The 18,726-nt window shown below is 46.8% G+C and overlaps 1 protein-coding gene across 3 annotated transcripts in view; it reads left to right on the top strand.

Annotated features, from left to right (window-relative positions):
• The window catches only part of Bicc1 (BicC family RNA binding protein 1), a 219,708-nt gene extending 206,661 nt beyond the window's left edge, over positions 1 to 13,047 (top strand). For 2 of the 3 annotated variants that reach the window (XM_085679745.2, XM_085679744.2), the window contains exons 18-21: positions 599 to 755; positions 3,618 to 3,778; positions 5,566 to 5,665; positions 10,542 to 13,047. In XM_085679745.2, the coding sequence (XP_085535871.2) occupies positions 599 to 755; positions 3,618 to 3,778; positions 5,566 to 5,665; positions 10,542 to 10,675 (552 nt within the window). In that variant the 3' untranslated portion in view covers positions 10,676 to 13,047. Of the gene's footprint in view, positions 1 to 598; positions 756 to 3,617; positions 3,779 to 5,565; positions 5,666 to 8,089; positions 8,169 to 10,541 lie in introns of all 3 variants that reach the window. The other variant, XM_085679746.2, reaches the window with a different exon arrangement.
• The last annotated feature ends 5,679 nt before the right edge of the window (positions 13,048 to 18,726 follow it).

The following is an 18,726-nucleotide window of genomic DNA, read 5'->3' as shown; positions in this document are numbered from 1 at the left end:
AGAAGGAAAGGGGTTAAGATGGCGACGAGGGGGGTCAGAAGTGGCTGGGAGTGGGCATGGCTTGCCCTTAAAGGAACCAGACCAAAAGAATAATACTGGGCCTCTGCCTAGCAGCCAACCCTCTCCTGTGTCTTTATTGCTTTGGTTGGCTTGGGCTAGCCTGTTCCACTTCCCTGACTGATGTCAGTCAGCATGCCAGAAGGTGGGGGCAGGCAGTAACAGCAAGACCAGAGCCCGGGGAAGCTCCATGTCATCTGCCTCCTTACACTGCCTTTTCTGTGGCAGGGGCTCCCTGGGCAGGCAAGCCTCTTGTCTTCTCTGCCATGCCTCAGAAGAACTAAGACAGGAAGGTGCGTAAGGATTGAGGCTGGCTTCCATTATGAAGAATGTAGGGAAGGCTCTAGAGAAAAATAGAGACGGTTCCTATTGAGGACCCTGCTGTCTGTCAATGCTCATGCTTGGTACAATCTGGAGAATGAGCATGCCCTAGAATGCTACAGAAGGGCATTGCAATGATATGGCATGATATCATTTCTCCTCCCACTCCGAGAAGCCCACCGTGTTGAACTCTTCCTTCTCTGGTTTGGGCTCTTTACAGGGCTCCTCCTTGTCCCTCTCGAGGTCCAGCAGTCGTGAGCATCTGGCAAGTGGAAGCGAATCGGACAACTGGCGAGACCGGAATGGAATAGGACCCATGGGTCACGGCGAATTCGCAGCACCCATTGGCAGTCCCAAGCGCAAACAGAACAAGTCAAGTGAGTTTGATTTCCGTTCCCATGTTCAGGCGTCAACTTAGATGCCCTCGCTTAGTGTGAGTGAAGTGGTGAGGCGCAGGCAGCTCGCTCCTGGGACGTGAGGTGCTTGGTGTGAGTCATGAGTTGCTTCTTCCCAAAGCTTTCCTGGCTCCTCCCACTGCCTTTTGTACATGGAGGATGCTCTAGTGCTTGCATCCCGAAGTGCCCTCATTTACTACGGTGACCTGCCTTGCAGAATCTGAGTGAGCTCTGCGGGTCAGTAATACCCGGTGAATGCTTACTGAGTACTGTGTGTCAGTCTGTGCCTGGCACCTAACCGGCACATGTTCTGTAGACGTTTGTGGAGTGAATGACACAAGTGCGCGTGCGCGTGCGCGCGCGCACACACACACACACACACACACACACACACACCTCCAAATAACAAGAGATAGAAACTTGGGAAGGCAGTTGAGTAAGAAATTCTCAAGGGAGCATATTTGACAACTGAAGAAAAGCTAAATATTAAAGGTGAGACCCCAGGATTTTTAGCTTAAATGTTTGTAATTTGAGAATTTTATCCATGAATACTGTATTTGCATCGTTTTGACCGGCATCCCTCCTCCTCCAGTCCCCCCATCCCATAGTCCCCTATCTCCCTCTCTCAGGGCCATTGATTGATTGTCTGTAGTGCTTCGTCTAGGGGTGGGGTCTTAAGACTTTCCCCATCCACGTTGGCATGTCAACTGGCATTGTCATTACACAGGTCTTGTTTTAAGCAAAGTGGATTAGCCTAAACAAAGAAATCACTTTAAATCATTGGCATTTTGCCTGAGCTAATGTGGCAGAGGCCAAGCAGGGTGTTGGCGCCTCTAGATGGTAGAAATGGACAGCCAGACCAAAGATTGCACAGTGGCCATGAAGTTTGTTAATCATGCCTTTTTTATTCAGGGTCCTTGCCAAATTTGGGATTACACACACGCGGCACAAATGGTCTGAAAGCCCTGCAGATGAGGGCAGTGGGTCTTACTTGTAGCCTATGGCTATGGTTAGTCAAGGTGACTGTGTTGTCAGGCGTCTCCAGCTTGAAGAGTAGCTACACTGTTAACCAAATCAGGAAGTGAGAGCAACCCCTCTCCCCAGGAACCGTGAGTTGTAGCTGGAAACTCCCATCAGCTACCGTCTGATCTTCTAAACATGCACAGTACAGTCTGTTAGGATCCAGGCCTTATGTTGGCCCGACAGTCAACCCAGAGGTGGGCTACTGTTCCACACAGACCTTGGGGGGTAGGTGTTTGACCTGTGGCCTGGTGGAAGCTGGTTTTGCTATCATTTCTCGTTTCCTGTAGATAACTTAAACCAACTGTACTAAGTTGTTGGACTGAAAACTAGGCTCAGACAAGATTGTGGAAAAGAAATGGGGCGATTCAAGAAGCCCAAGAAGTTGACTTTTACAGGGAGTTTGTAGGAATTGGGGTGGGGTTTTAAAGAAGGTGTAGAAACTGCTGACAGTTAACACAAACATGTCAATAGTCAACATGAAGTTAAGGGCCATTGTAAACATTTCCCATAGGAGGTTTCATTTTCAATGTGTTTTACTTGGTCCAGGCTTAGAATGTACGTAAAACTGGTCCAACATTTGACTTCCCACTCACCTCATCTCAGGTTCCCAGTGGCTACCTTATTGAAGACTAAGGACTTAGCCACTTTTTCTTTATACCCTGAGTCTTAGCCTCAAAGTCTCCTCCTTCTCTGGGCTTCCCTGTTTATACCAGTGGCTCAAGCGTAGATTTTGGTAGCTCCCCTTTGTTCTACCAAGAGGTAAGTTTATCATTTGGACAGCAATTTACACCATCAGCCTGCAGTTGAGGTCTGCTCATGGGAGGCCAGCTGAAGGGCTCCCAGCACATAGTTTTGTAACATCAAACCTTGACTCGGTCTGCTTTGATGATTTTGGGGGGCTTCTATCTTACCTGTAAGTAATAGTCCAAGGATGTTATTTTAGGGGTTAGTTTGGGATCCCTTCCTCTTCTTACCGTAAGAATAGACCCATTTGAAAAAGAAATGTTACTAGTCAATTCCTTGCCTTTGAAATAAGCAGAGAGTGTCTCAGTTTGCCCATGGAAAGGGGAGAAAGTGATCACTGGCCCCAGAAACCCAGGCAAAGCTAACTCTGAGGCCTGGCTGTGGCAGAGCCCTGGCCTGATCTGCATGGAGCTGCCTGGCATGGAGGAGCGTTGTCTCTTCCATTTGCTAGAAATCATCCCTATTAGGGCCACATCCTTGCTGTGAGAGGATGGATAGGCACACAGGCAAGAGGCAGCATGGCCATGTACCCCTCAGCTTCATTGCTGCAGATCTTACTCACTTCAGAAGCACCCAGCTTGATACCCTATGTGGCCTTCAATACTAAGGGGTGTGTGTGCTGTACTGCTGCACGATTACTCTACACGAAGGAGGCCCAGGTCGGGAGGCAGAGAGCCATCCTGCCATCCAGAGGGGAACCTGGGCATGTTATAACTTCCTGTACCTTTACTGTGTCCCAGGGTTCCTCTCCAGCTCTTCATTTGATTCCCATCAAATTAGCTACAAAGAGCCAACGCTGGGGGGGGGGGGGGAACACAATGAATGCTTATTAGCTGCCGAGGAGCGGCTGGTGCTAACTTTCTGTCTCCCGACTGTAACCACGGAATGGCAGGGGCTTCCTGACAGCAATAAACAGTGTTTCCTTGGTGAGAAGCCGATCCCGCAGTGACGGATTACTGCGCTTCCGCAGCCGGTGCTCTGTTCCACCGCACAATGAAATCTGAAATACTTGGTGATTAAGGCTTTTAATTAAACCGCGGTCTCTGCGGCCTTGACTGTCTCTCCTTTGCCCTCCAGGAGAGCATTATCTCAGCAGCAGCAACTACATGGACTGCATTTCCTCGCTGACAGGAAGCAATGGCTGCAACCTGAACAGCTGCTTCAAAGGCTCCGACCTCCCCGAGCTGTTCAGCAAACTGGGTCTGGGCAAATACACAGACGTCTTCCAGCAGCAAGAGGTGGGCCAGGCTGCATCTTCCTGGGCATCTTTGTTTGGGTCGTGGATGTGATGACCTCCAGAAGGAAGCCACGTTGACCTGTGGTTGTCCCTTCCCCGGGCATTTAGTCAAGTCTCAGCTTGTTCTAGCTGCTGAAGAAAATGCCATCTCATTTCTTATTTAGTATAGTGTGGAAAAGCAGAGAAGTAGAAAGTGGAGTCTGCAGAAAAGGACCCTGTTGACTGAGGTTTTCTGTCCTGCCCAGTTCCCACAGTCGTTAAGTTCCAAAGAAATCACACAGAGATCTATATTAATGGCAAACTGATTGGCCCATTAGCTCAGGCTTCTTATTAACTCTTATAACTTATATTAACCCATTATTCTTATCTGTGTTAGCCACATGGCTCGGTACCTTTTTCAGCAGGGCAATCACATCCTCCTTCTTCTGTGATTGGGACAGGACTGGGGAGGAATGGGCTTCCTCCCTCCCAGAGTTCTGTTCTCATTGACCTGCCTCTACTTCCTGTCTGGTTGTCCTGCCTCCATTTCCTGCCTGGCTACTGGCCAACAGCACTTATTTAAAACATAATTGACAAAATATAGACGATTGTCCCGCACCAGGACCTCAACCAACCTTCACCACTTTAGCTGAGAGAGCACACTGGAGTGTTGATGTAGGGGAACCTTGGGGTCATAGCTCCTCTGAGGTTATCACTGAGCCTGCAGGTCCTTATTCACATCTGCAGCCATACATGGTGTGTACAGGGGCTTGCAGGGCACATTACTGCCTGTCACAAATGCCCGGTGTTAGTGATGGGACAGCCGGGATCTGACTTCATTGCTGTTACTTTCTAGTACTGCAGGCTACCTTCAAAATAAGAGTCCCTGCACCTGAACTGCTTTCTTCCATTTTGTGTGGCCAAGGCACATCTGTGCTGTTATGTGGGCAGTTCTGTGCCAATTTTGAGATAGTCCGTTGAGTTTGTTGAACTGGGGACTTGATTCTCTCGCATGGTTGTATACAACACAATGGAAGCTAACATTTTGTGTACACTTTGATTTCTTCTTACAACTGAAAGCTAACAAACAATCTTGATTCATACCCTTCTTTTCATCAGTTCACAAATGCAGTACAGTATTTGCGTTGTTTTGTATTGGCCGTAGCTGCCAAGATGCTCGGAGATAAATTTATCTTGATGGTATTAAGTTGCTGGCATAGTCTGTCTCCTGTTAACAGTTGCTTTCAATTCACCAATTTTTCTTTCTTTCTTTCTTTCTTTCTTTCTTTCTTTCTTTCTTTCTTTCTTTCTTTCTTTCTTTCTTTCTTTCTTTCTTTCTTCCCTTCCCTTCCCTTCCCTTCCCTTCCCTTCCCTTCCCTTCCCTTCCCTTCCCTATTTTCCCCTCCCCTCCCCTCCCCTCCTTCTTTCTTTCTCCTTGAGATTTTGTTTACTGTATATGAATGTTTTCCTGAGTATATCTGTGTACCATGTGTGTACAGAGCCCATGGGGGACGGAATTGAACATCAGATATCCTAGGATTGGAGTTATGGACACTCATGAGCCTCCATGTGGGTGCTGGAAATTGAACCAGGGTCCTTTGGAAGAGCAACCAGTGCTCTTCACTGCTGAACCATGTCTCTAGCCCCTACCACCTGTTTCCTAATGTCTAGCCCTTGGGTTGGTGCCGCCATCATTGATTTTAGGAAGTAGATAAGGTTAACGAATCAATACAACAATGGGTCGATTCCACAGTGGCAAAGACACACACACACTTCACACTAGCTACAGCTTCTTTCTCTTTTCCACAGATTGATCTCCAGACGTTCCTCACCCTCACAGATCAGGATCTGAAGGAGCTGGGAATTACGACCTTTGGTGCCAGGAGGAAAATGCTGTTGGCCATCTCAGGTGAGTAGATATGTTAAAGTCATATTTAAAATCTGAAAGCCCTCTGCCAGGGGTCTCCGCATGTGGGCCTGGTTCTGCCCATCAGCTCCTTACTCCTCTGATACCATGCTGGATATGATGCAGCGGGGGTCGTCCTGCCAACGCTTGGCCAGTGCTGAGAACACCCTACTACCTAACCAAGGCACTTGACCAAAGCCTTCCTTGGCATTATTGCTCCCGGTACTAGACTTCCTCAGAAAGATGTAGCCAGAATCGCCCCATGCAGGGCATGAGAATGGGTGAGCAACTGTGATACACAAGTTGCTGAGTTTATGAATAACTGCTCTTGATTGACAGCTGTGTTCCAGTGTGTATGTCCTTAGGATCGTCCCACTAAGAGGAAAAGAGCATTCGTGGTGTTTCTTGGCAGTGCTTGTCAGACTTAATGCCTTTTGATTTTTCTAAGGTTTTGAGTAGAAAATTTGAGTCACAGATGGAAGAAAAATAGTATCTACATCCCTAGACTGCCTTCTTGATGGTCTGTTGCATATTCCTTTAGTGAGTACTCTGTATGTACTCATTGCGGTGCCATGCAGGTGATTAATTGAGGCGGTGCACACATAGGTCAGTACACAACAGTGTTCAGAGAAGGAGGACCATGGAAGTCTTGCGGGCAGTGTTCTTGAATGTCACATTTATGTGTGTCTGCCTCTTGGAAAGACAGTGACACTAAAGGCAGAAAGCAAGCATTCTCTGATGGGGGACTGTGACTTTGCAGGCTGGACCTGTGCAAGGCAAGCGGCTGCATCCAGCTGGTGGATAGGATGCATCCTTTCCAGATAGCGTTCACTATTCATAGTTGAAAATAGGATTGGGAACCTCAGGGTTTTCCCATTTCATTCAGCGGTGGACCCACCTCCTCGGGAGAAATCTTTGTCTAAAGCAGATATGTGCACAGGTGCCTTCAACCAGGAGAGGCATCAGCGTGGGTGGTTTGGAGTGGAGTGGTAGGCTCCTCCACATAGCGCCTGTACATCCACGCTTCAGTACTCGACTCCAGGGCCTCCACCAGCCTGTATTAACAGTGTTCAGGCGGATGCGCCATTCCTGATGAGTCTTGAGCTTATCCCACTCTAGGTGAGGGGAACAATGGATTCAGATAGGTTGAATCCCACTGAGCCAAGTCGTTGGTTCCTGAGTGAGTTTCCAAATCTCTCTTGGTTTTGGCTTGTCGTGAATGTAGACCGCAGTGGCGATTGAGTGGATCCCCTTCCATTTCTGAGACCTATCCTTCCGTGAAAGACATCAGCAGGCTTGATGGAGGCTCTTAGCAGGCTGGTTCACACCCTTGTTTGTTCTTTGTGCTGTCTTTGGTAATAAGATTGTTCTGTTCTCTGTTTACCTTAGAGCCTACCCACACAGGATTATTCTCAGACTCTGACATTAGATACTCCCACAGCATTTCATTGATTGTCAAGCGAGATTATTGACATTTGACTAAATCACACACTTCCTAATACAGGCCAGCGCTTCTCTACAGGAAAGTATCTACCCCAACACACTATAGCTTTTCACTCGCCTTCACAAAATAATGGTAGCGGTGTAAGGAAAAACCAAGTGTTTCCTTTGTGAAGTGGTTCCAAGTCCTGTGAAGCGTTCAGCCACAGGTTGTAGGCAGATCATCAGAAAGCTTTCCTTTGGAGTACAGCAATACCCCAGTCTAGAACTGGGAGAATGGGGCACGAGACACAGGGGTTTTGAATACTCTTTATTTTTTTCCAATTGACATCTTCGGTTCTTCTGAGGTCAGCGTGTGTTTTGGGGGCACAGCTCTCCTGACAGGCTCACGGGTTCTCATGCCTTTAAATGGAATCAGGTGCCTTGGGAAACTGCTTAGCACATCATGGGGTCTTTGATGACATCGAGGAAGATTTGCCTTACTCTGCTCAGTGCACTTGTTGGGACCTAATAAATCATTTTCTCTGCAAGTGATGTTGTCATGAAGAAACACTGCATCAAAAGTTGCTTCTCCAAATTCAGCCTGCCTGATAACAAAGACTCCCGCTCACGACCCCCAACATTTCACTCCAGAGAGATGCAGCCTGGCAGGGCAGCCCAGACTCATGCTTGTCTTCTGGTTAGATGATGTTTCCTTTGCCAAATGGTGCAGATTGGTACATTTATCCTTGAAATTGTTCTTTTGGTATGAGGTTTTATCTTGGGGCAGAAAGCCTGCATTTTAATATTGTAGGGAATGAATTTGAGATGTAGCGATATGTCCGAGGATAAATTTGATTTTTTTTTTCCAAGTCAGGAGATTGCTGAGACTAGTTTAGTAACTGGTTAGCTAGCTGGACAGACTCAGTGAGGCACAGTAGTGTCCTGTTGACAAGCCTCCTGCCACAGCCTCAGGTAGATCTAACATCTCCCGACCTATTCTTTTAGTTTGTGACTCTGTTCAGATCCGCAACAAGATCCTGAGAGCTGCCAGGATTGTGTGAACCTTGGAATTTCAAAGAAAAAGGTTGGTATTTCTGAAACTATCCCCTTAGGTTTTCTGAGACGAAAGAGACAACTTGAGGAAGGCGTTTGCTTTTTAATCTCATGCAAGACCCTTAAATGTTTGCAGGAGGACTTACCTGGACAGCCTCTCTCAGGTAGCTTTGTTGCTGAGCCTCAAGTGTGTGTTCAGTCTTTCAGAAACGTCACCTTTGTGGATGGCCTGATCCCCCTTATGTTCATTGTATTCTTTCAGATGGCTAGCTGATGGAACCTTTTCAAAATAATCACTGAAAATTGCTCCAGTGGCCTCGTGATTTTTCACTGACTCATTGCACAGTCTCCTGTGCTGGGAAGAGGGCTCTGCCCCAACCCTTACTTTTCCTTCTTTGTAACGTGGGAGCAAACTCCTGACTCGGACCTTATAGCTGTGAGAAAAAGTGGAGACCAGAGATGGTCCTCTATTAGTCTGCCTTTAAGAACATTCAGTTCCTTCTTGGTCTGAAATATGAAGTTCCGTGTTTGTGGGTTTTTAAAAGAAGACACAGTGGTGCAGCGTTTTAGAAAGGATGTCGGTTTCTGTAGCGAAACAGCAACCATGCCACGTGTGTCAGCCTGTGCCTTGTTCCTACAGATGCCTTACACCTCTTCACAGATTGCAAACTCGTCTTACAATTCAGAAATGGATTCGGTGCACTTCAGTACAAACTAATTCTCTGTCACTGGTCCGGCCTGAAGTGGTGATGTCTCTGGTGGTATTCTCATGACCACAGGGCCTTGTTTATCTGTGGTCACAAAAACCCAGTGCTTGGTGGACCTTTAGCCTCAGGCAGGTGGGGGCTCAACTCTGCATTTCATCAGGGTGCAAAAGCAGGTGCTATCAGCTTCTAAAAAAAACAGTTTTCTTGTCTATAAAATAGAGACTACTCGTGTTATCTGCCCCTTAGGGAAGACTTGAGCAAAACAAAGTAATTCTAAGGTACCTGCCATCACCCCCTTTAATGCATCAATGTTTTCTTGTCTCTGAGAACAGTGTGTTAACAAAAGAGAGGTACCTCCAAGGTTGTCTTGATTCCCATTCTGAAAACACTCCGGTGAACGTAAGGGTCTGCTGGCTGACTTATCCACTACTCAGCAGACACGAGTGTGGCTGACTCTCTGGTGGTCCTCACCCATGTGGCTCATTTTCTCATTTTTAGACTTGCCAGAGCTGGCATGGCTCACAGTGTGACTGCAGAATTCCAAAGGCAATGGGGGCATGGGGGGGGAGGTACTAAACTGAGCTCTGTACAAGTCTAAGGTGTTGCATCTCCTGCCTGAGTCTCCTGAACACAGACTCAAGCAAGTCAGTTTTACGCCCTTCTAATTGTTGAAAGTTGAGCAAATTGGAGAGCTTTCCATTTGGTGCTTATGAGGAATTGTAACTTCCTGTCTCAGGTTCCCCATGCATGTCTTCCTAGAGAGTTTGTGGTGGTGCCAGGGTCCATCAGATAAGGTGGAGGGTGGATGCCAAGTCACACAGCATCTATCGGTTAGCTAGCTGCTTGCCGTTCTGTCTGGTTCTGTACTGTAAAAATCACTAGATATATTTTCTAAGCACTCATGATTCTTTGAAATCAAAGGAGGGTGTTTTATTTTTCTTCCCCAGACAATTTAGATTTCAGTATTGTTTTTAAGTATTAACTTTCTGAGTGGATAAGATCTTTACCAAGTGGATGTTTCTGTACAAAGTTCTTGCTTGAATAGGATCCAGAGAACTGGCTGGACCTTCAAGAAGCCCAGGCTTGGTGTACCTGGTACTTGGTAGCTGTGGGGAGGCAGCTTAATTCTCTTGTGAAGTCTTCAGGCATGGGAGTCTCTCTCCATGTCTGGCTTGCCTACTTTAGAGCGTTTACTGTGTTTGTCATGGAGGAAGAGTGCGTGTGTGCGTGCGTGTGTTTGTATGTGTGTTTTGCTGAGATTTGATCCTAGGGCCTCACCCCCGTTAGACCACTAAGCTGTGCCCCCAGCTATTGCAATCCTCTCTGCCACTGGTAATATATCTTCTCACGCCTCTACTGTGCCCAATGCCTCTGACCTTTGGCCTAGCAAACCTGTCCGATATGACTAGGGAATTCTGGGAATGACACTGCCCTGGGCGTTTTACAAACTACAATAAGCGTGGGTTGCCCCAGTTCTCTAGGTGAGCAGTAAGTGCCTCTCATATAGTAGGCTAGGAAATGTTTAGAAATGCCCGCTATTAACGGAGAGTCTACCTCCCGCCATCCACCCATTGTGGCCTTTCCCCACAATTCCCACTGCCACCATCCTCTGAGTTCTGAAGTGCTCCTCTTCTCCAGGGCACTCCTCCACTGGCCAGCTAACAGACGGCTCTTTCTCTCTTTCATTCTCTTCCTAGAGCTAAGTAAAAACCGAAGAAAACTTTTTGAACCGCAGCCGAATGCATGCACCTCCTTCCTGGAAGGCGGAGCCAGTGGGAGGCTGCCCCGCCAGTATCACTCAGACATTGCCAGCGTCAGTGGCCGTTGGTAGCAGTACCTTCTGGACACCCACCCACCTGCTCCCTGCAGAGATGGACATGACCTGTGGACAGTCTTCACTGCACCCGTCCGTCCTTGGCACTCTGGGTATCTGGGATCGGGACCAAAGCGTTGACTTCGCACCTGTACTTCATGGCAAAGAAAAAAAAGAGGAAGACAGGAGATATGTCTCATGTTCTCATGTTGCCTCAAAGCACCAAAGTGGAAAGAAAGCTTTTTAAACTTGCAATTGGACAGAATTTGCAAAATGAGGGTAGAGCTTTGTTTCTTCCTATTTTCCTATATATGCACTGATTTTTTTTTTTCCTTAGCTAAAATGAAGGCGAATTTGACATCTGGGATGCCAGAAAACTTAGAATTTTGTTTGCTTGAACTGTCTTGATGTTTGGGGATTTGAAAAAAACAAATAATCAAAGTATAATTTTTCTGCTTTAAAGTAATGACTGAGGTCTTCCAGCACTTTACATGGTCTAGTTGCTCGTCCTGTGGAATCTGTCTCTCACCTCTGTGTCTCTGCTATTGGTACACGTTTTTCTGGCTCCCTCCAGTGTTTATTTGAAATGGTACTGGACATTAGTGGGTCCCGTGCAGAGTTTTCTGTGCTCTTGGGAAATGTGAGCCACTTGGCTCTGGACCAAATTCTGTCCATTTGAGTCAGCATCTTAGGGATCGTTGGCCGTGACTGCAGCTCACTGGCCAGGTACAAAAGACAGACCAAATGGACTTCGCAATACCAGCCCTTTGCAGTTCTCATAGTTAGCTGCCATCTGTATTGCTAAAAATGATCTTAATGGCTGTCTCAAAGGCCAAGGGGCTGGTCTTTTAGTATACTGCCACTAAAGGACGTTTATTTATATCAAACTTTTATTTTTAGATATTATAAGCCTACAGTAGATGACCGATGAAATCGATATTTTCTAGAGATTTATGGTAGAGAATGAGCTGCCTTCATAACTGGAGCCCTAGGTTGTCACTTTATTTAAAAAAAAAAGACAAGTAACCATTTGACGAGACAGCTGTGCTGCCACTATGAAGAGAAGAGGCCCCTCCTTACCCAGTAACTCCACCCCCTGTGGGTCCTGGGACATTCTTCAAAGTGCCTTCCAGTCCACTCGAAGTCAGCTCGGATCAGTTGGGAACAGAGGAAGTCCCCAGGGTGACCGCTCCTTCGAGAGCTGGATTCTGAAGGGGGAGAGAAAGGTTTTCTAAGTGGCCAGGTTTATCACTACAATCTTATACTGTGAAAGTCCAAGAGACCGGGCGACATTATTTTCTGTCTTTGCAGATGTCTGAAGGTTTTCAGTCCCATGAAGAAAACCGCCCCCCCCCCCCCCGTGCCTCTCTCCCTTCAGAGCGATAGTCTTACCAAGTGTATACATCTTTCGGAAAACGTCCCCCGTAGGGTGTGTCGCCAGGTACCTTTCGTGATGTGTCTATGTTTAGTGTGTGACGGCTTTCAGTGTGACACAGACTGCTCCTACCTGCTCTAGGTAGAGGTGTTGGAAGACTGTACACAGCAGGGTGAGGTGAGAAATCCCTGCCCTGCGGTTTATTCTGATCGCTGAAGAATTGAAGGCATCTTTACCCAGAGAGAGGTTTTCAGCTGGAAAACTTCAGCCCCCTGGAAGCATGACAAGGAGCTTGTCACAGCAGTATCTTCTACCTGGCACCACCTCAGCCTTAACCGCCGAAGGGCACAGAATGGAATCACTCTCTGTGTGAGTGTGGCGTGGCCATCCTGCACCCCTGTGCTCAGATGGCTGCCCAAGGCTTATCGCATATCCACCATCTCGGTAGACTGCTTGGTTCTCTAAATTCTGTTATTTCTTTAATTAGTAAAAAAAACAAAACAAAACAAAACAAAACAAAAAACCCTAATCATTGGAGGTCGTTGTGGACTCTGCCATGCATTTACTAAGGGAAGAAGAGGGAACAGAATTTCAGTGTGAAGCTGGTTTAGGCTGGATAAACAGTGCTTTGATTTTACACCAAAGGGAAACTGCCCACTTCAACTTGATTACATAGGGAGGCTAAAAAGAAATAATAATAAATAAAAACACTGGAAGGTTTTTCTCCCTTTCTCTGGATGCAGCCAAGAGCATAGAGACTTGCTGGTGTCCTACCATACACAAAATATGTGGGTTATTTGAAGTAATGGTAACTTTTAACCAATCTGGCCTTACTCGTGACTGGTAACCTGTAAATATGAGCAACACAGATTGTATTTTGTGGGGGAATTTTTATCCTTTTATCACTTTTTTTAAAAAAAAAAAACCCTGAGAGATGGGGGTGAACATTGAAAGTGGGGATTTTTTTCTAAACCAATCGTTACATGAGAAAATAAATTTATATAACTCCTTTGTATTGCTTTGTATTGTGTCTTTTTATTCCTTAAGATCTTGCCACCTAAGTGCCACACCTGTCCCTGTGTTCAGAGTGTGAGGACAGGGAGGGGCTGTTTCCAACAGAGTGTGACTGTGTCCCCTCAGCAGAGCTGAGTCCACGTCCTCTCGTGTTTCACCATCAACAGGAAGCCAAGGAACTTGTTCAGCCACCGATTTCAAGACTAGTGATTGGTCATTTTTTTTCTGTCTCCAGCCATTGGCACATACAGAAAGAGTACCATTAGACTAGGTTTGTTTTTAATTGCCCCTCCTTTCTTGAATAAAGGCGCAAGTGAATAACTGCTTTGACAAACTCATCCACCAGCAAAGGATCCATGCTCGGTAGGAGCCTGTGACTGTGGTTCCCTTACAGAGACTGTTAAACTAGTCAGTGGATGGTGTCTGGTGTCATGACTGGAGATTCCAACCAGACTCGTTCTCAAACTGAGATTGGAACCCTGTTACTCATCCTGAAATGTGGCTAAATATTTACGAGACCCTAGTCTTCCACCCTTATGTTCTCAGAAGTATCGCCACATGAATTGTTTATGGCCACATCTCTTGGTAATTATCTTGAGAAAAAGTGGATTCCTTGGATGATTGAAATCTTATAGGTGACTCAATGAACAAATCACCATCCACCCATTTTGATGCATATAGAATCCCTTGTATAAGTTATATTTGTGGCATTCCACACTCCGGGACGAGTAGTGAGTGAAACAGAACTCCTTGGGCTGGCAAGATGGCTCGGTGGGTAAAGGTGTCTGCTACCAAGCCTTAGGACCTGAGTACAGTTCTCTGTACTCATTTGACCTCCACACACACATGCCAGGGCATGGACACCCCCTCCTACACATATGCACACATACAAATAACTAGGTAGGTAGGTAGGTAGATAGATAAATGTTAGTAAAATATGAAACATACTCCCCTGCCTTCCTCAAGCTGACATTCTGAATGGATTAATGCAGGAAGGTTTAAGCATTTATGATATGGAATAACCTGGAGAGATCTAAATGCCTCTTTATTACAAACAAGGGGAACCCCTGCAGACTAAAACAGATTGCACCTGAGTCCAGCTTGGTGAGCCATTGAAGTTACTGGGGCTACTTACAGGAACATGGGCTATTCAAAGGCAGCTTTGTCACTAGGAAGTGTCCCCCACAGTATGACTAACTCATGGGCAGCTGCACCATTGAACAGGCCTCATCCCCCCAGGCACTTTCCACTCTTCATGTACTTTAGCTGCCCTAAGATGCTGAACAACAGAGAGGACTGGAATGGTGATTGGAGTCTCAGTTGAGGGTCCCTTGACTCCCCCTCAGGGGGGGATTGCTAAGGACCCCTTACCACAGACATTAGCTGTCAGCTGCTCTGCTCTGCTCTGCTTCTTCCGTTGCCAAGTCTTCTGAGGGACATGGTAACCACTCTGCCTTGTATTGGATGATAGTCATGCTACCCTAGCACAAACCCCTCCATGACAACACTGTGGACATCTCTTCCTTCTTTCCACACCAACCTCTTGTCAGTGCCCTTGGGGGAGGTTTCTGGAGCTGTCCGGAAGTCCAGTTTTTAATAAAATTGTTGAACGTGTTCATTGCATTAAAATAGACCCATGCTTTCAGATGCTGATGATTTGTTCCCTCTCACCCCCTCCTTCTCTGGGTGCACAATTGTAATTACATTCTCAAAAAGAGGGTGTGACTGGGGGGCTGTGACACCTCTCACGAGTTATGCTCTAGGTTATGTCATGGTGTTTGGAAGCCAAGTTTACCTTAAGGCGACTTTACTATGGCAGTGGATGCTCAAGGCATCCAGTGACACATGGGCCTTAATTCCAGATGTGCAGATGCTAGACAGTGGGGGTAATCAGAGCCTCTCTAGATCAAACCGTTCCCAAAGAGATTTATCCTGACATGAGTGCTCTCCATAGATTCTGATGTGTTAAAATGCGTTTACCCTAATAAGATGGCATTTATCCAACGTGCTGTATGATTTTGGTCCCCAGGAGAGGCCATGGTTCTCCTACCATCCTGCTCCAGGTGAGCTAGCTTCCTTTCCAAAAACAGCCTTTAGTGTGATACCAGGTCACCTAGCAGAGAGGTGACGAGATTGGGTGTCAAGCTAAGAAGGATGCAGTTAGAGGTTCCCTTCATACTGTAAGAACGCACCTTCCCTAGAGACCTCTTCTGGAAAGCTGAAAGGCACATCGTGGTGTTAATAGCAGGCAGTGTGTCCACAGCAGCAGCCCACTGTTATGAACTAGTCTTTCTTTTGAGTACATGTGTGCTTGCGTTCCTTTCATGGAAACTTGCTGTATTCCTCTGCTTCCTTTGCCAGAAGGAGAAAGACGGCTCCTGCCCGAATGGTAGGCAGAGAAACTGAAACACAGTCAGGTACTGTGAGGGTACACTTTGATCACCCGCCTCATTGGGTAAAGAAACGCAGGGCACTAGGAGGAGGCAGCCGTGTCCGTTATACCTATGGGGGCGTTTTCATAGAGGACGAACTGAGCCGAGAAGACCTGCTCTGAGCGGAAGTAGTGCCATCCCCTGGGTTGGAAGTCTAAGCTAACATTAAAAAACAAAAAGGTAAACACCATCTGGAGGCCACCATTCCAGCTTCCTGGCTCCCTGAGATATGAGGAAGCCGCTGTATGTTGCCACCACAAAGCTGCACCTGCCAAACTTTCCTGACCTCCTGGGTCTTCTCCCTACAAGCTGTGAGCTGAAGTGTAAGCCCCACCTCCCCAGCTTGCCTCTTGTTAGGTACCCAGATACAGAAATGACAAACAGCACCCACTTCCAGAGGTGAATCTCAGGCCAGACGCAGAATTGAAATGAAGTCTTTGTTGTAGCAGGATCCTAGATCTTGATCCACCCACCAGTGTCACCAGTGTGTTTTTAACTGGATTTATAGCCAGTGGCGATATCTCGCTATCTAATTGTCACTGTCTGAGAGTTCTGACTTTGCTGCCTCCATCCTGAGACACAGGGTCACTTAACTCCCTGCCTTCTGTCAATTTCTGTCATTCTCTCCCCACCCAGCTCGTCACTGATTTTCTTTGGGTGTGTTACAGGAGCTTTGCTTTGAGAAGGAGCTTGGGATCTGTGCTAATTTTAGTTTCCCACTTTAAAAAGCAAACAGGGTATGGTCATATTTGCCTCTCCTTACAGATGTGGCCAGGACACTTTACAAACCCTTCATCTGGGGACTCCGCGTTCTTGCTGATGTTGTGACTTTGAAGTGACTCCTTCGGGAAGGGGCGGGGAGAGCTTGGCAGTCCCTGCTTGGGTTAGGTTGACCTGGGAATTTGTTTTGGAATAGATCTGGGGTACAGAGAGTCTGAATCTGACTTTGGAGGGAGGACATCCATGGGAACAAGACCCTTCAGGGAAAAGCCACAGGGACTGTATGTTTCAGATCCACTGGAAGAGTTACTAGAGCCACAGAGATTCTAACTCAGCCACTAGGTGTGTGTGGCCCTTTGTTCTCAGGCAGAGAAGTGAGTGGTTCTGAACATCTGAGAAAGTTTCTGTGTGGGCGAAAGCTGTACGTGAGTGAGCACAGTTGTGCCTTGGTCCAAGCTACCAATGCAATCTGATTCAGAGATCCTGAGGGTTTTTTTCACATTTGAAGGTCTCTGCTCTGTGTGTGTGTGTGTGTGTGTGTGTGTGTGTGTGTGTGTGTGTGTGTGTGTGTGTGTGAGAGAGAGAGAGAGAGAGAGAGAGAGAGAGAGAGAGTTCATGAGGAATTTTTTCCATGTGAAGGTTTGCTCTCTGTCTCTCTCATACACACGTGTGCACACACACATACACACACACACAGAGTTCATGAGGAATTTTTTCCATGTGAAGGTTTGCTCTGTCTCTCTAATACACACGTGTGCACACACACATACACAAACACACACACACACACAGAGAGAGAGAGAGAGAGAGAGAGAGAGAGAGAGAGAGAGAGAGAGATCCCAAGAAATTTTATGTGGTGGCAACATGTCCTTTCTGCTTGAGTCACAGACTGCCCTAACAATAGCTATGTCAAGTCACGTCCTCCTCATATGTTCTGTTTATGACTTGGAGACTAACCACTAGCCACAATGAGGCTGACAGTGGTCCACTCACAAAGCTGCATTGCATTAGTAACTGGTGAGGGGACATATTCACCCTACTGTTTTGTATATACTTAAAAGATGTTTTTAAATACACACAAAACTGCCTTTTAGAAAACTAAAAATAAGGCAGTGGAGGTTAAGGGAAATTAAGCTTAGCTTATTTTATACAATAGATTTAGACATTTACTTATAATGAGGATCGACTTAAAAAAATATGTCTTAGAACACAGAAAAGTTAAATACCAGACGAATCATCCCTTCAATAAATAGACAGATAAACACAGTTCTCAAAAGAAGCACCAATGGCTATGAAACGATGCTCAGTACCCTTGGCTTTCAGGAAAATACATGCCAAAGTATATAGTCTCAGCAGCTTCCGGTGTTTGGTTTCTCCACCTCACTGACTCCCATTTCACACCCACCCCCACACATCAAAGGGTTCAGAATAGTATTTCCTGCCACTCAGAGGAGAGTTTACTTGGTATGGCAGAGCCTCTGGGATGTGCCAGCTCTGGAACCTAAAGATGTCTGTTTTGATGTCCTTGAGATGGTGGTTTGTGAGGCCCAAGGCAGAGGCACTCAGGTCCTAGCATTTGGAGGCAACCCTTTGCCTTCCTTCTCCCTTGCATGGCTAGCCCAGAGCATTTAGTCTCAAGCCGTTCTGTTTTCAGGGGTGTCAGAGCTTGGCCTGTAGGGGATACTCTGGGAAATTGATGTTAGCCCTCTACTGAAGCGGAAGCATCATCCCGATGTCCACAGCAGGCAGTGATAAAGAGGCATCCACAGATGTGAGAAGGAAAAGCAAACCTCAAACTGTCACTCCACCTAGCCCAGAGAAACAAGCTGACAGCTGTGTGAAGAGATTGCAAACCAGCGTGCCTGCTGGGATTGAGAAGAACCAGCTGCGGAGTGGGCCTGTACCAGCCAGCTACCAGCTGCTTGCAGATTATGAGGACCAATGATGGCTCCCACAGAAGGGGGAGGGGACCAAGGAAAACACGATAAAAAGGAAGGGGAATGAAAGAGGGGTGGGGGATGCACTCCAACATAGCAAGGAAGAATGAAGCCCCTGGGCATCTATGCAACTTGGAAGCATTTGTTTTCGTTCCACCAGCTAGACAGAGGACATGGCTGTTAACCCCAAAGGGACTCCTGAAATGGCAAAGTGTCACCACCTAGACCCTTTAGGCACTGGGGAGTTAGTTCTCCCTTGTCTTGGGAATGGAAGTGGCATTGGGAGCAATGGGGATGGGGTGGAATAAGAACTACCTTCCCCATAAGGGAAGGAAATGGGGAGGCTGCGTATGTGTGTGAAGTATGTGTGGTGAGCAGAGCATGTGCACAAAATGCCCTCTTATAAAGGACTCAGAGCTTACAGCCCATGCACGGAGCCCTGCCTGACAGTCATGTGTGCAGAGAAAGCCGGCACCAGCCACAAGAGTCCCAGGTCTTACCCTTAGCCCAGGTCCACTTATTAGTTAAGATTTATAGAAGTGGGTGTCTGAAAATACGAGTATTATCTATCATCTATATAGCAATGGTCTA

This window comes from Myodes glareolus, chromosome 18, assembly GCF_982192425.1.
Source record: "Myodes glareolus chromosome 18, mMyoGla1.1, whole genome shotgun sequence".
Lineage (NCBI taxonomy): Eukaryota > Metazoa > Chordata > Mammalia > Rodentia > Cricetidae > Myodes > Myodes glareolus.
Note: the sequence above shows the minus strand (reverse complement) of the source record. Positions and strands in the feature narration are given on the sequence as shown.